We start from the raw sequence: 17,197 nt of genomic DNA, 5'->3' as shown, positions 1-17,197 counted from the left end.
TGAATAAAAGCTGACCTATGCGTCCGCTGAAATTTCAACTTAATACTCTTCTACGTTATGCCGATTGGGTTATATGAGTGTCGATTAAACTGAGCGTTCTAAAACTTGAACATTATTACCAAATAGTATGATTTATCATACCACTATTCTTTTAAAAATCAAATATTTTAGAACAAATTTTTAATTATCATTTAATTTAAACATTTCAATTACTTGCTTCGAAATCTATGTATGTAAATGTTTTAAAAGCAAATATGTACACAAGTTAAACTAAATTATTAGAAGAAAATTTGTAGAGTGAAAATGTCTGAATTTTAATTTTTTCTCTCTACTATCAAAAGTCACATACGTACATATGTATATGAAATATAAAAGTATGCGTGTATACAAATTTAAAATATGTTTCGCACATTTGCTTATACCCCAAAAGTTGGTGCCGCTGTTAATAAAACTTGTTTTTAGCCTCCAAAATAAAATGTGTAAACAATAAGTATTTCGGAATTTTGATTTTATATTCTCCAGAAGTTGTATGTACTACATACATATGTGTTTACATACATTAACTTCTATGTATGTATGTATGTAGCATAAGCCTAGTTGCTTTAAAAATAGTTTTTAGTACATATTTACGATTTTGTAATGTATGTATATATACATATATGTATGTATGTATGTATATGTGTACTGTAATTGTTCGAATCTACTCGAATACTTTATACATATGAATGCTTAATATTATTTTTTTTACGCGAGTGTGGAAAAACGTGCTGCAATATTTGGCTTCTTGACCCCACCCATATTGCGCGCATCGCATTTCTCAATATTCAAACACTTGTTATTTATGTAATTTTTTATTGTCATTGCTGTTACTCGAGCAACTATCCCTCACTTGTTGTATTTGTAATTTTACAACAACGCCGCTTGATATATTATAGACAAATATGTAAGTTATATAGGACAGATTTTTTTAAAATATACAGAATTTGCTGGTTTGACATGTACGTACATATATACATATATGTACATACATACATACATACATACTACTGAGCAAAACTGTCGTTTTTGAATTGTAGATAATTCACAACCACTGTTGTTGTTGTAATATCTGGTCAAATAAAAAAAGTTTTCCATATAAGGACTTCGGTTTGACCGAAATCGGTTTCAAAAATTCAGAAAAAAAAATTCGGTGCAAAATTTCAGATCAATATCTTAAATACTGAACGTATACTTCCAGTATATACAGAAATAACGGCATGGCCTTTCTAAAAAGTTACTTTACTGTTTTGCCGAGGAACTCAATTTTCGCAGCATTGGGGCCGAGGTCAATCCTCTCGAGCTTATCAGTGTAGACAAGCGCCTCATCTTAATCCAATAAAAAATAGGCCAAGCCAAAGGCGCTCGACGAGACGTAATGCGCTCACCAAAAGTTGTCTTCAATAAATTGATTGTTTCGTTGGCTTTATGGCATATAGCACCGTCTTATTGGAACCGAAGCTCGTCAAAATCAACATCTTCCGATCCAGGCATTCAGGCATTCATCAAATCATGACTCCATCGCGACAGTGACTTTACGCCACACCAATAGCTTGGGGATAATCATCACTCCTACCATGTGAAACAAAAGTGAACTTTCTAGCGCTAAAAAAAATTTCTCGTGAAAATCGGGATGGGTGATTATCACGTTTTTGGTCTTTCTGGGCACCACAGTTCCAATAGTCACGTCTAAAAACCGCACTGTACTTAACTTTCTTGTACACTTTTTAAGTAATAGAGATCTTGCGGCGATTTCGTGCATGTGTGTATTTGTCTGCTTTGTATTTCACTTTCAATTTGCTGTCGGTCTTAATAGTGTTGTTGTTGCTTTTATTATTCCATCAAGAATTCCGCTTTAATAGCTTTTGATGTCTTTAATTTGGATTTATTCCAAATGCCGCAATTCCAGCGCTTGTACATACACTTGACCACCACAGCTGTTTGTTTTTATTGTTTACTTTATTAGTATTTTCAAGCATAAGAAATCCAACGGTTAAAATCAGAAAGTATCACTGTAAAAACAAACATAGTATGAAAATACATATGTAATACTAGGGCGACCTAATATCGGGTGATTTTTTAAGAGCTTGATAACTTTTTAAAAAAAAAAAACGCATAAAATTTGCAAAATCTCATCGGTTCTTTATTTGAAACGTTAGATTGGTTCATGACATTTACTTTTTGAAGATAATTTCATTTAAATGTTGACCGCGGCTGCGTCTTAGGTGGTCCATTCGGAAAGTCCAATTTTGGGCAACTTTTTCGAGCATTTCGGCCGGAATAGCCCGAATTTCTTCGGAAATGTTGTCTTCCAAAGCTGGAATAGTTGCTGGCTTATTTCTGTAAACTTTAGACTTGACGTAGCCCCACAAAAAATAGTCTAAAGGCGTTAAATCGCATGATCTTGGTGGCCAACTTACGGGTCCATTTCTTGAGATGAATTGTTCTCCGAAGTTTTCCCTCAAAATGGCCATAGAATCGCGAGCTGTGTGGCATGTAGCGCCATCTTGTTGAAACCACATGAGTCAACATTTAAATGAAATTATCTTCAAAAATTAAATGTCATGAACCAATCTAACGTTTCAAATAAAGAACCGATGAGATTTTGTAAATTTTATGCGTTTTTTTTTTAAAAAAAGTTATCAAGCTCTTAAAAAATCACCCGATAGATATCTAGACCTAACGCCCGTTGGCGCTACTTTGGCATAATAAATTTACCATAGATTAGTATATTATAGTTGTTGTTGTTCATATTGATATTGCAGCGGCAGGAAGTTTTTTCCAACAATTTTAAAGGATACTGTTGAGTTGACAGCACATGGTCCTATTATCTAAGCCCAGCTGTGGTTTCGTAGATCCGACTTTCATTGGAACGGAGTGCATTCCCGCATGCAGCTGCTGTCAATTTAGCCGACTTACCCTATGTTCAGACCGATTTCGGCTGTTGGGTGGTAATTTTATAGGATTAGTAAGATATCCTATAAATTTATCAAGTTTTCGCCATACAAAAATGACAGTTCAAAACCGCTCCATCGATGTGATTTGAAACTGATCCACTCTAAATATTTAAAAGAAGACGGCTTTTATTACAAAATACTATATGAAAATGTTTTCTTTTAATAAATGTTAAGCGATGTGAATTCTTGAATGGCAAAAACAGCTGTTTTATCATCTGTTCAACGGCAGTGAGAACGCGCTGATAAGTGAAGGGCTTAAATGTAATATAATCCATTTTTTTAATATTTTCCCATTTTTTGTTGGCTAAGTACCCAATGGACGGCCCTCATTCATAGGGTGATCCATTTCAAGGTTCCCTACTTAAAAAATAAAATGTTGGCCGTGGTTACGTCTCAGATGGTCCATCCGTTGAGTCCAATTTTCGCTAATTCGTTCGAGTATTTCGACTAGTAACTAGTGAATGACTCCAGTCATGTTTTTCTCTAGGACTTGGAAACGATATTGTCCGCATAGACTTTAGACTTTAATATACCCACTGGAAAAAGTCTAACAGTATGATACTTCACGATCTTGGTGGCCAAATGACCGGCTCAAAACGTGAAAGTATCTGCTCACCGAAGTGTTCTCTCAATAAATTCATTGATTGATGTGTTGTGTGGAAGTGGCGCCGTCTTATTGAAAAAAAATTGTCGCGTAACGGTTGCCATTGATGATTACGTTCTCAGGGGCATCATTGATCCAGAAATGGGACCGGTGAACAAAATCTGGCTCGAAAACTTCGAAACTGCCTGCGGTCTCTTGGGAAGGTCGCCCGGCGTCAGTTTTTGCAAAAGCTGTAAAATGCATGACTCTAACCACCGCTTTGCATGCTCAGCTAACGCTGGTCACATTTGACACTTCTCTCCCTATGGTCAGACCCCGTCGAAACAGCACGTTTCCTGGGTCTACCATTGGATGACCTCGGTGACAACTTATCTGAACCTTACCATCCTAACGGAGACTGGATAACCGTCGCAACAACAACAAAGTGATCTTAAAACGACATGAAGTGAAATAAAACCTTTAAATATGGTCAAAATATGTTATTTTTTTTTTGTTTAATGAGGATAATTTTATGCCATTTATGATTTGAACAAAATGGCGGCCGTTTGCATATATACACCCCTTTGCGCAAATTTTTTATGACCACTCTGCAGTATTTCGGCTGGAGTTTCGGCTATATATCGCTGAATGTTGTCTTAAAGCTCCTCGAGCGTCGTTGTTCTATGGCGTAAACCTTTAATTTCTGAATCTGAATCTGAAGACGTTAAAGCGACCGGTGATCTTGGCGGTCAATGAGCCAAGTTAATGAAATTAACGAGTCGCCAAACTTTGCACGCAATGTGTCCATATACAGCGGCGCACCGTCCTCATGGAATAGAGATCGTCCGCGTCGATTTCATCAAATTGTGAAAAAAGTCGGTCAGCATCGTTTTGAAAAGAAATAAGACCCGATTTGCCATACCACAATCCGCAACAAGCGGTATTTTTGAGGATGCAATTGCGTTTCCTGAATCACACGAGGATTGGACTCACCCCAATAGCGATAATTTTTTATACCCTGAACAGGGTATATAAAGTTTGTCACGAAGTTTGTAACACCCAGAAGGAATCGTCGGAGACCCTATAAAGTATATATATAAATGATCAAAATGGTCCGTCTGTCTGTCCGTCCGTCTGTCTGTCTGTCTGTATATACATATAAGAACTAGTCCCTCAGTTTTTAAGATATCGTTTTGAAATTTTGCAAACGTAATTTTCTCTTCTTGATTTATCACAGTTTTAGTAGTTTTTAACGGTACCGTTATATGGTTAGAGGACGGGGCTATCTTTCAATTCCATTAATTTTTACAATGTCGGTAGGGGTGCTTAAGAGACTTGTTCTGGGTGAATTTGGTTAATGTAGTTTAAGGGGTTACATGGATTTCCTCGGATAAAAAACAGATTTTTTCAACAAATTTTTTCTCATACAAAAAATGAAATATTTTATTAGACAACTCGTATTAACAAAGAAATTCTGAAATTTTTAGAAAGACAAATTTTAATCTCGGCCATTGAATCAACGAAATTTACAATTCTAAATCCATGAAATCTACGCCCCAAAGCCAAAATTAATCATTCAATAACTATCGATGATGTAGCGAAATGCTGTAATAGAGCATAATTTAACCGAAATCAACAAAGTCGACGACCCGCTGATAGCAGAAAAACTTTTACATCAACACATACAAACGCCAAAAAGTAGAGGCGAATAAACTCGTAAAGATTAGTGGATAAAAAAAATGTCAATGCTGCCACTAGCGGGCAGTGCCTCCGGTACACATCTACGTCCACTATCATTGACCGGCCCAGAGCGTGAACCTGTACAATTTACGGTTAATTTGGTTGGCGCACCGCCCGAAGTCGAGCAGCTGGTCGAACAAATCAAACACGTAGCCGAACAGTTTCTGTATCATTGGAAAACCTTCCCAATCGGTGAGTTTTGACACAAAATACATACATACACACATACACACACTCACACTTATTTACGCTAAGTTACTTTGTTTTGTTTTTCTTTTGCTGTTGCTGTTGCTGTTGCGACGATGTCATCGGTTTCGCAGTACTCCCGCAACCGCTATCCGCAACAACACTAGTACTGACCGTCAACAATGCAACGAACAGCGTCAGTAACCGCAACAAAACGCGACCGATTAATTTGCGCGACCTATTTATAGCGCCGCCCTTTGATGAGTTGGATGCCGTTGCATCGGATGGCAGCGGTGAACCGCGACGCCTCACCAATTCGCAGCTGAAGTCATTGCGCGAGTCTGGGTGAGCCACTTTATCGATTTTATAATCGCCTATAAGTTTGTGTTTTTTTCTCTTTCTTTCTTTTGTTATGTTTTTTCTTATGTCTGGTTTTTTGTTTTTGTTTTTTTTTTATTTTTGTTTTTGTTATTTTCAATTGTGATTTTTGTTTGTTGTTGTGAAAAATATTTGTTTCCTTTTTTGTTTGCATTCTCTCGGTTATTATTGCTAACAATGCGGGTCAATTTATTTGTTTATGTGCTCATCTGCTAGCGCTTGGGTACTAAAGTTGAGCCAAAAACAATTATGTAATTTTATTTAAGAATATTTAATAATTTTCTATTACTCGCATTAAATTAATAATTAATTTGTATTTATTTTATCAATAAAATCACGGCTTAGCATACAGTCATCAAAGTCAGCTCACCGCTCAGGCTTGGCTTGGCAGAGATTTTCTCAAATAAACTCATAATTAGATCTTTCGCTATCAATTTGCATATTTCTTTTTATTTTACACTCTTTGCATTACACACCGTTCAGCGTTGCTGCAAATTACAAACATTTTTTCGAAATCGAAATTTGGTTTTAATAAACAGTTGATTTTCGTATTTTTGCTTTTCTTCCTTAATTTATTAATCTAATTGTATGGCGCTTGATTTTTTCCTTAGTAATAATATCACTTTGCTATTTTCTAATTGTTTTACAATTCTGTATTCAATATCACATCATGTTAATCTCTTTTCTGTATTTCCTAAAATCGAAAATAAAAAATCCAAAATATTTGCAATTGTTGTAAAATATACGCGTAAAGCTTGCAAAAGGATAAATACGGCAAGCCAAAGAAATTAACTTTGGCACAATTGGAAACAATACGTAAAAATGGGTAAATACCGTTCAAATAAACAAATTCAAAATATTCATACACACATACATGCATATATTTGCCTTTTTGTGTACATTTTCAATAATTTTTTTTGTTTACAAAATAATTAATTTCGATTTCAATGTTTTGTTTATTGAGCTGCGTACGAAATACCTGCGTTACATACATATGTACATATGTAGAGGCCAGTTGTATGTATTGCCAAGATATACATAAATACTATCATACATATATTCATACAATTCCATATTTGCTTTTTTGTATGTGTTTATGTTAAAATGAATTTAAATTAATTCCATGTTTCAAACACTGACATTTATGGGCATCTTCAAAAATCGAGTTGTTTCAGAATGATGTGCACTTCTCCTAAAAGCTTATATTATTGTATTAAATGGCTATATATGCCGTAATTGCAAACGAGTTGTTAACGCAATATATTATATCCACTTGTGAATTTCAAAAAATCAATTTTTTTTTTATTTTATATATCAAATTGGTTCATGTACTCTACATATGCCATATATAGTTTAGTCTAGTCTTTAGTCTAAAATGTCTTTTCGTATTTCTAATCGAACTTCAACTTATTTTCTTTTATATTTATAATGAACTTTAATGAACCAAATATGTACCATTTTGCTTGACCACTCTTTGCCATTTTTCCGCTAAAGACATTATTCCATCGACAAGTAATTTTCACAGGCTTCTTTTGAAGCCAACTTTATTCCATTAACGGAGTTCTGCATTGTCCGAAACAAATGGTAGTCCAATGGTGCAAGATCCGGGCTATATGGTGAATGCATCGAAACTTCCCAGCCACGCTCACCCAGTTTTTGCCGAGTCATAATAAATGTGTGTGGTCTAGCGTTGTCCTGATGGAAGACGAGGGCCTTTCTGTTGATCAGTTCTGGTCGTTTTTTTCGATTTCTTACCTCAATCTCATCAATTGTTGACAGTAAAATGCAGAATCAATCGTTCGACCAGGCTGGAGCAGCTCATAGTGGATGATACCTTTCCAATCCCACCAAACACTCAGCATAAGTTTCGAGGCGTCAATCCTCACTTTACGACCATTTGTTGAGCTTCACCACGCTAGGACCATGATCTTTTTCGCACATTATTTTAGTATTTGATTCACTTTTCGTCTCCTGTTACCATTGCTGTCACAATACGAAAAGACTTTTTCGACTACCCAATATTTGATAATAATCTCCGCAGATTTGAAGTTCATTCGGCAGATAAAAGTGTTTTTAATAGGGACGCTCCAAAAGCAGACCGATAGAGACAGCAAACATATTTTTTCCCGCTCTTTAGATATTTCTCTTCAGTAAGGCATTTCATCATGGAAAGATATTCGATCCAACAATGATTCGAAATTATTTAAATTTACTAACGAAAGTCGGAGACAGTGGTCTTAACTGTGAGAGCCCTACGTTCAATTTATGGTCGCCATAATCGTCCTGTCAGATCAACAATTGAGCGTCTAGTGGAAAAATTGTAATCCACAGGCACAATACAAAATGTTCTCGTGCCAGTGAGACGAAGAAGAGCCCGTAGTGTCGAGAATATTGCTGCCGCTAGCGCATCAATTGAGAAAGACCCAAATTAGTCTCTCTCATTGTTCTCATGCGTTGGGCATCTCTGTGATGTTGTTGTGGCGAATTTTGCGAAAAATCTTGGCCTAAATCCTTACAAGATCAAATTGACATAAGAATGCTCGTGAATTGGGCTGAGCAACAACTAGAAAATGAGCCGGATTTCCTTTGAAAAATCATCTTCAGCGATGACGGTCATTTCTGGCTGAATGGCTTCGTCAATAAGAAAAATCTGCGTTATTGGTCAGGCAGTAATCCACACATACTCCATGAGTCACTATTGCATGCCGAATAAATTACGGTTTGGTGCTGTTTATGGGCAACGTCACTGGGCCGTACTTCTTCCGTGATGATCTAGACTGGGAAGTTGCTGTGCTGGGAATCGCTACCACTCAATGATAACCGAATATTTTTGACCCGAATTGGATGATATGGACTTGGACAATATGTGGTTCCAACAGGATGGCGCCACAAGCCTCACAGCGATTGTCCCAATCGATTTACTGAAAACCAAGTTTGGTGGACGTGTTATATCACAAAATGATCCAATCCCTCGGCCCAGCCGTGGATTTGATGCCATTAGACTATTTCCTGTGCCAAGTCTACAGTCTATGCCTAGCGATGATTGATGAACTTCGTACGAATATCGAACGTGAAATTGCAGCAGTATAGGCCGATTTATGCTTGAAAACCGTCGGAAATTGGGTACAGCGTCTGAATTTCGGGCCCGGGGCAGCCTTGCTAAAGAAATCGAGTTCCATATATAATGGCTTCGAATGTACTTTCACAGGAATAAAAAATTTCATCGATATCCCAAACTGTTTTTTTAGCTCCCTTATTGAAAAGCTCTTTATTTGAAAATATTACTCGTTTTTTTTGCAGACATTTTTACAAAAAAATGAAAATTTCGCAACATTTTTTTTTTTTTTTTTTTTTCAAAATAAAAGTGTAATCGAAAAAAATTCTTCGTCTAAGTCCTTAAGAAATGTATCAGAAAGACCTGTGTCTCAAAATTGAAATTTAAAATAGAAGGTCTAATTTTTAATCTAAAATGTGGAAATTTAAAAATCGCTACCTTCACTGGAATACATTGCGATGCCTCAAAAAATTTGCTGCTTAATTCGTTCCAAACTCGTTGCTCCTCCTTTGTACAAAATATTTAAACTTGTTGAAATTTAAACCAAAATCTTGACGATTGTTTCGAAAGCTTTTCGAAAGTCCCCGCTATAATTTTGCCAAGATCACTTCATACCATAGCATTGTCTACTTCTATTTATCTACCAATAAGCAAAATATTAGTTACTCACCAAATTCAAAAAGCACAAAAACGAAATAAAAACGCTCTTACAACAAAGCAATCGGCTCCTCTGCTCCTCATCCTCACCCATTTGCTGAGCTGTCTGCTCGCTAGGCGTTTGACATTTCTTCGCTGACATTTTACGCATTCGCGGCACGCATTCCTCTTTAATTAATACGCATACAAACCACCGAACGATATAAGAAAACAAAAGCAAACACAACAAAAATAAAAGCGCAATTTCCTTTTTACCAGGAGCTGCGCAGCCACAAAGCAATTACTTAACATGTACATAGCTCGCATATGCATTTGCTTAGTAGTTTGTCAGCATGTCAAGGCACATTTCACATTGAAGCGCCGCTAACGCAATAGTACGCCCATAAACACCACACTTTAGTAGCGCACTTCGCCGGAACTGATTTGTTTTTATTGATTTCCGCATACTGCAGTTGCCCACCTTCCTTCTGCTTTGCATTTTTCCTTTTTCAAATTTCTCTTCTCTTGACTTTTTGACACAGTGAATTCGATGTACCCAGCTTGCACTTTCCCGGCCAGGTGCACAAGTGGCGACTGTCGCAGCTGCTGCAGAAGGGCACATTGCGCGCCCATGATTCCTTCCTCAGCGACTTGGCGCTGGCCGCGCGTTTCATTGTTGTGACGGCGCGTGCGCGCATTTTTGGACATTTCTTTTCGGTAGTGCACGCCGCGCAAGCGCTGCTAGATGGTATTATCAAGCTGGTCGATATGTTTATCGGTATGTAAAATATTTAAAAAAAAAAAAATTAAAATATATATTGCTGTTGTGTTATTTTGTAGGCGTGCCGGCATTGCTCGCGCATAACTTGGATTATAAAATCAAGGAGGAGCGCTGCCGCTTTCTAATCGCGGAGCTTGTGTGCCGCGTAAGTGTAGCAATAATTGCTGAAATACTCTTGTTACTTTGTACGTTAAATAACTTTCTTTTGAAATTTTAGCCCGAATTCGAGGACTGTCTGGATGGGCTGTGTTCGTACGTGCGCAAAATGCTGCGTCGCGCCACAATGGAAAAATTCGATTTCAATAGCTGTGAGGTAACGCAACCGGTTCCATATCTCTTTCTCACGCCCAAGGGTCAGGAGATTGATTTGCGCCTGTTCTGTCGTGATGTCATGCGCAAAGCATTGCCGGTGCTTATCGGCATATTGGAGCGCGAGACACGCGGCTGGTTTCTGCACTTTCGCGAGCGCCTCATTGCAGAGCTGCGCGCCAAAAAGCTCAGCGACAAGGAAATCGAGGAGGTAAGCAATTAATAAATTTTATTTTAATGCTAATATTAATGCTAAAAAATTTGTTGATAGGAAGTAAATGAGGCGGTTATGAAGGAATACCTGCAACGCGTCTACTCTTCCATACTATCGAATCCCAAATTGGCGGAGCTGGGTGATGGCATTCCCGAACTTCTAGTTCAACAGGCACAATCTGTTGTGTTCATGTACAAGGCGATGGATAAAGTGCAGAAGGATATTAAGCGCACTCGCGAAGATCATCAGAAATGTCTTGCCAACGATCATTCGGTTTTGTCGCGTGTCGCGCCTTGGCTACGCTCGAAATTGCGCAAAGCCGAGGAAAGCAAACTCAGCAAATCCGCCTGGTCGGCACATGAGGAGGCGCTAAAAATGTGCACCAAACATAATTTGCACCAAACTGCCTATTTTCTTAGTCGCGACTTGGCGTTCATGAAAGAGCGCGAACCAGTTTTACTCAAGGAGCTTAAGAATGCGAAAACGCCGACGCGCAGCTTCCAATGGGCTTGCCGTATATGGTCGCCGAGTGCTTGGATAATACGACGCAACTTTCAAGGTCAATCGGATGTGATACCTACAGTAATTAGTCAGCAGGCTACCTCGATCGTAACGCCACGCTCTGATCCCAGTCAGCCGGTATTCTTGGTGGAGAAGGAAATCATACGTACAACCAGCACGCGCTGGCCACTTTGGCGTCTACTAAATTTACTGCAGCGCACCTGGTGTTGGACATGGAACATGATGTTTCTGCTCGGCATATTGGTGCCCTGGTGCAGTCCATTAGGGTTGCGTGCGCTCTTCTGTGTGAAGCCGTTCATGCCGGACTTGGAGCTGTCGCAGATCAATGGCACTCTGTTTCCGCGCAAGACCAGCATTACGCAGACGATGGCCTCACGCTTGATCGAACTCTGGCGACACATATCAAAATCACGTACACACTTCGAAACGGAACCGGACACTGGTGAGTTTACACAGTTCTACATTGCTTTAGTTTACATGAAATTACCGTCCCTGTTCCTATCGATGCGTAGGCTTCATTGGCAAAGGACTGACGCGCAACTTAAATCGAGTGTGGAATTATTTTTTTAAGGGCTTTCTCGGCACTCTTATCATACTATTCGCATTTCCGTTGATTTGCTTAGCCACCAGTTTTCTCAGTATTGCATTAGCGCTAACCGCGCCGCTTTGGATTCCTATATTTACAATGCTTTTGCATCTCTATATGATACTCATTTACGATTTGGACTGTCCGGATAACTCGCGCAATCGTTACTGTATACTTCTGGAGGCTGTTATTTGGAACGTTATGATACAGGGGCTTTTACAACCGGTTGCAGCCGTTTTGGTCGCTACGTTCTGCTGTCCGCTGGCATCAAGCATAATTTTAGTTGGTAAGCGTCGATAAGAGCGCTTGTAAATTAAATGATTTCCCTTTTTCAATCTCAAACTCTCTACATTTTTTGTTTAGTTGGTGTGGCCCGCTTCTCGCTCCGACTGCTATGGGATTCTTTGACGTTTCACTTGTTCATAAAAAAATGTGGCCGTGTACCGGCTTCCGATAGCATTGCTGTCAAGCGTATAGCTGGACCGGGCCTAGCGCTCGACTACTATTTTATCATCAAACCCGAACAAGCTTTGGCAGCGTTTGAGGCGAAAATGGAGTTGGACGAACTTCAGGCATATCAACACGCCATGGAGCGCATCATACTGCAGCCGCAAAAGGATTTCAGTCAATTCGTAGAAGCCTGCTTTGGTCCATTCTCGGCACAGCTGGCGAAGACAGGGCCGTATATGACACTGGATCGCGAGGCACACGATCTAATGAGCACCCTACACGAAAAGTTGGAAAAGCGGAGACGAGAACTGCAAACCTCGCTGACAACACAGGTGAAAACGCGCATAAAATTAAATACCAAGGAGTTAAAGGTTAGTGTGAATTAAAAAAAAAACGAAATCCAGGGCTTTCAAAGAAAGCACTTGCTGCTTTTCCAGATTGCCATACAACTGGCCGCCCATATATTAGAGAAATGTTATCCGTCACATGTTATTGCCAGGCTGTCCATTAGTGAAGATGACTTTTGGGATAATAAGGTAAATCGCAAGCAACTTTACTGCTAGTTAAACGCAAACTCACGATGATCTTGCTTTCATTCCCATTCGCAGGGCCTTAGCGTAAACGATTGGCCCGGTCTGGCCGGTCTCATGTATACCGAAATATTTAGCTTAGATTTTCTAACGCCATTGACTGAGAACGATACACATTTTAAACTAGAACCGCATCCCTCGCTCGACTTAACACGTTACACAGAAATGGTACAAAACGCTACCGATGTGATAGGTTCCAAAGGTTTGGATTTGCTGGGTAACGTGTACGCGCCGCGTGGTAATGTGCAAGTGCATTTGCCATTCCTCGAAGTGACGGCCTTCAATCCGCGCTCCAGAATCACGCTCAACTTCAGGAAGCCAGAAAAGCGGTGAGTGTAGTTCAATTTTAATACATAAGTAATGCTAATTAAGATTACTGTAACTTATCACTTACATTACATGGTAACAGAGACATGTCCGTCGGCTTGACGACGCCACGTGTGCGCGCACACCGTTCGCAAAACGCGAAAGCGCCAGAGCCGCTGAAACCTTGGCGTCCGTGGAAAAAGAAAACGGACGAGAAGAGCGTCACGGAGAAGCTGCTTATACCGTTACCTGTGCCGCATCCTGTGCACATTGCCATCGCTATACACAATCGTGACTCCGAAAATCCTATACCGCTCGACTCGGAACTTGTGTGGGAAATACTCAAGTCAATCGAGGATTGTCAAGGCGGTGATGTGATGGTAAGCACACCAGCAACAACTTCTTCAACTTCTCTTTATATCAATTACACTGATTTATCTAATGTTTCGCTTATTGCAGGCTGTACAATCAGTTGCCCGCTATCGCGGTGTTGTAACAGAATCTAGTAACGACTCGTTAGCCACTAGTAGCAGCATTGGCAGCACACGTGATTCCGGTTCCGGCTCAGGCATTGTTGGCAACGGCACCGAAACATTGCCCTGCGTTAACCGTGAGGTGAGCCGAACGCACGTGCCTTCAAATGCACCCTAAATAACAGCGAATTATTTGTCTTTCAATAGGTTTGCACGCAGGTGAAAGTGTCCGAGGAGCCGGTACAAACGTCCGGCTTCCATTGGACGCTCAGCAATTGGGGTGCCGCGCAAACGGCGCGACGACGCACCAACTCGAATGTGCGCGTTGACTTAGCGAGCCCTGAAGATATATCACTGGACACAGACAGTTCGCGCGCCGTCTTCAACGCATATGGCACAACGGTTTAAGACGGCCGTCTAGTGTATAGGGCGGTACGTCTGCGTAAAGCAGCTAAAGTTAGCTAATAAATTATAAGAATGGTTTTTAATTTACATATAAATTGGCAAGTATTTTATATGCAGCATATGAATGCGCGTCAATGCGCGTGGTTTTGTATGTGAAGTAGTTGCAGCACTGACAGCAGACGTTCATACAACGAGTGTCATATGTTCATGCGCATACATTTCCATATGCATTCGTTCATATATAGTATATATACACACATATGTATTGATGGAGCATTCATAGTAGTTATATACATACATACATATTAATCAACAGGCATATACATATATATTTGTATAACATAGCATATACACATACATTATAAATTTACAATGTGCAACGCGCATACATACAGCTAACTGCTGTATGACTATTTTATTGTACATCCATATAAGGCATCTAGTCGTGCGAACAAAAAGTAAATATTAAGTGAGCCATTTCAATATTTCCATATTGACATTGTAGTTGCAATTCTTGCATTGGTCAGTTGTTGCAACAGTTTTTTGCTTTACTTTTTTAGAAAACTTTTTTTCTTTTTTTTTTCTTTCTGCGTACATTTTTTACAAATTCGTTAGAGAAATAATCAAGTTCGGTAGCGTAGTCCATGAAACGATTTCATATAAATAAGTGCTTGCTTTAATATGCCATGCTGGCAATGAAAACTCATTTTCTACTTTATATAGTTACTATATAACATACATATTTACTCAAATTGAACTCGAATATCGCACTTATGTATATTACGTAATATTTTTTTTTATAATTTTACTTGCAGCTCTCTTCTATAGCTCTAAGTCTATTTATTATAAGAGTATCCTTTAAAGCCATTTTGTTTATGGCAATGCCGTTAGAACTCTACTTTTTTACAAGTGTTAACACGAAGTACTATTTTTTTATTAGTTTTATTTTTTTTTTTTCATTTTTTATATTTTTATTGTTTTATTATTTTTTTTATTATTTTTATTTGTTTTATTACCTTTTATTTATTTTGGTTTCACTTTAGTGCACCACAAAAGAATTTTTTGCAAATAAATGGTCTCGGTTTATGAATTATCCACTTTTAAATAAAGCGCGTATGGCTTTTTAATAAAGTTCTCATTTAAATCTTAGCAGCTTCTTTCGAGCGCACATTCATTAACAATTTCGCAAGAATTTTTTACGGTTTTATTTATATATTCCGCATATTGCCATTATAATGTCATTTCAAGCAATCATAGATACTGCATTTCCTAAATCATTCGCTGCAAACTAGTTACGTCTGACGGAAAGTGGATGGTACAGCAAAAATCTATTATCTAGCCGTAGTCAAAACGCCCTTATAAGAACGCAACCAAAAATTTGAATGAGATTTACATTTTAAGTAGCAACAAAACTAACAAATTAATGTTAATTCTATATTATTAAATTATCAATACGAATTCTATGTACGAATATATTATATACATAAATGCAATTTGGTAACAAATGAAAAACAAAACAATACAGAAAATAATAATTATTATGAAAGTCAAAAGATGTTGATCAATAGCAAATATAAGTAATACGACATTTACAATTTATATACAAGCGATGAATAGTTATACAAATATTATACATAAAAATATTAATAGATATTTACATAAAACTATTAACCTTAACCCTAGTCCTTCCCCCGTCTGCGCTTATCAGCTAGCTTTGCTCTCCTTTCAGCGGTCTCCCCGGCACCTGAACCACGCGCTGTGGTAATAAAAAGCGAACAACTTAGCTTCACAAAAAACCGAATACAAACAAGCCTATGTCAAACATTAAATTATAATTACGAACTTTTAATTAACAGCAGATGTGAAGTATGAAGTTTAAGTGAACATTTTTGCAAATGATATTTATATTTAACGAAAAATATGCTAATTATATTTATATATATGTAAGTATGTTGTTAGCAGCAATACAAAAATGTATGCAGAGAACAGTTAATATGGGCGCATACATGTTTAAACGTTGGATAAAAATTATGAATAAATTATATATATTTATTGGCGCGGAAAGGCACAACACATATTAACACGAACAAAGGAAAAAACAACTTAATTACCATATAAACCACCTGTCAATCAGTCATTTGCAACACATGCGCTAATTCCCACAAACAATTCCACGTACTTCTATTAAAACATAAACCTGTGTACAAGTATTTTATTTATACAGACAACTAAATTTGCCATAGTTGTATGTATATTTATGTTTTTTTATAATATTTCACATTCGCTAGTATTACCTGAGTACAATGCAGACAACACACACACACATAAGCGTAAAATTAAACAACAAATATTTTCACACAAGTTTGCCCAGTGTTATCTTCTATTATACTTTTATACGTATTTATATATTATAAAATATTTTGTTTTTGTAAATAATTTAATATTTTACAAACCTCGAAATACGGCCACCACTATAAAATATATTTGTTTTTATTTACACATGTACATCATATAAAATATTTACATACATACTAAACATATTAAATTAAACATAAATTTACATTTAAGTGCATAATGACGAAGAATAAATATTATTACTGCAAAATGAACAAAAAGTTGATACAAATTTAATTCTGATAGCGATTTGCATTAATGTAAATGCGGCTGATTTAAATGTGAAATATGAACACGATTTCTAATAAATTGTAGTGTTATGAATATAATGTTGCAAACAATAATAAAAAACATATGTTTATTTAACTGTTTAAAGGAAAAAGCTGTAGAAACACTTTGGAGAAGAGATAGTAAGTAGTGTACGAATAAAAGAGTATTGTTATCAATGCAAATTTTACAACGCCAATGTTTGCTAAAGGATTAAATGCGTGTAAAAACATTAACACGTTTTTGATTAAAATAAATGTCTGTGTGCGTATGTTTTACCTGAATTAAAGGAACACCGAAAAATTGAACGGAGTTTGGTTGAAAATACG

The 17,197-nt window shown here is 37.6% G+C and overlaps 1 protein-coding gene across 2 annotated transcripts; it reads left to right on the top strand.

Annotated features, from left to right (window-relative positions):
* Positions 1-5,095: 5,095 nt before the first annotated feature.
* Positions 5,096-16,659, top strand: LOC120782309. 2 transcript variants are annotated; one of them, XM_040114529.1, is made up of 14 exons: positions 5,096-5,508; positions 5,637-5,847; positions 6,635-6,706; positions 10,114-10,349; positions 10,412-10,497; positions 10,570-10,872; positions 10,933-11,839; positions 11,910-12,269; positions 12,347-12,804; positions 12,871-12,969; positions 13,042-13,352; positions 13,433-13,709; positions 13,789-13,944; positions 14,010-16,659. In XM_040114529.1, the coding sequence occupies exons 1-14, from the start codon at positions 5,316-5,318 to the stop codon at positions 14,208-14,210; spliced, it is 3,870 nt and encodes a 1,289-aa protein (XP_039970463.1). In that variant the 5' UTR covers positions 5,096-5,315; the 3' UTR covers positions 14,211-16,659. The 2 variants fall into 2 exon arrangements, with proteins under 2 accessions (XP_039970463.1, XP_039970471.1); XM_040114537.1 differs by lacking the exon at positions 6,635-6,706.
* The last annotated feature ends 538 nt before the right edge of the window (positions 16,660-17,197 follow it).

Source organism: Bactrocera tryoni, chromosome 1, assembly GCF_016617805.1.
Source record: "Bactrocera tryoni isolate S06 chromosome 1, CSIRO_BtryS06_freeze2, whole genome shotgun sequence".
NCBI classification, from domain to species: Eukaryota; Metazoa; Arthropoda; class Insecta; order Diptera; family Tephritidae; genus Bactrocera; species Bactrocera tryoni.
This window is presented reverse-complemented; position numbering and strand designations above follow the sequence as displayed.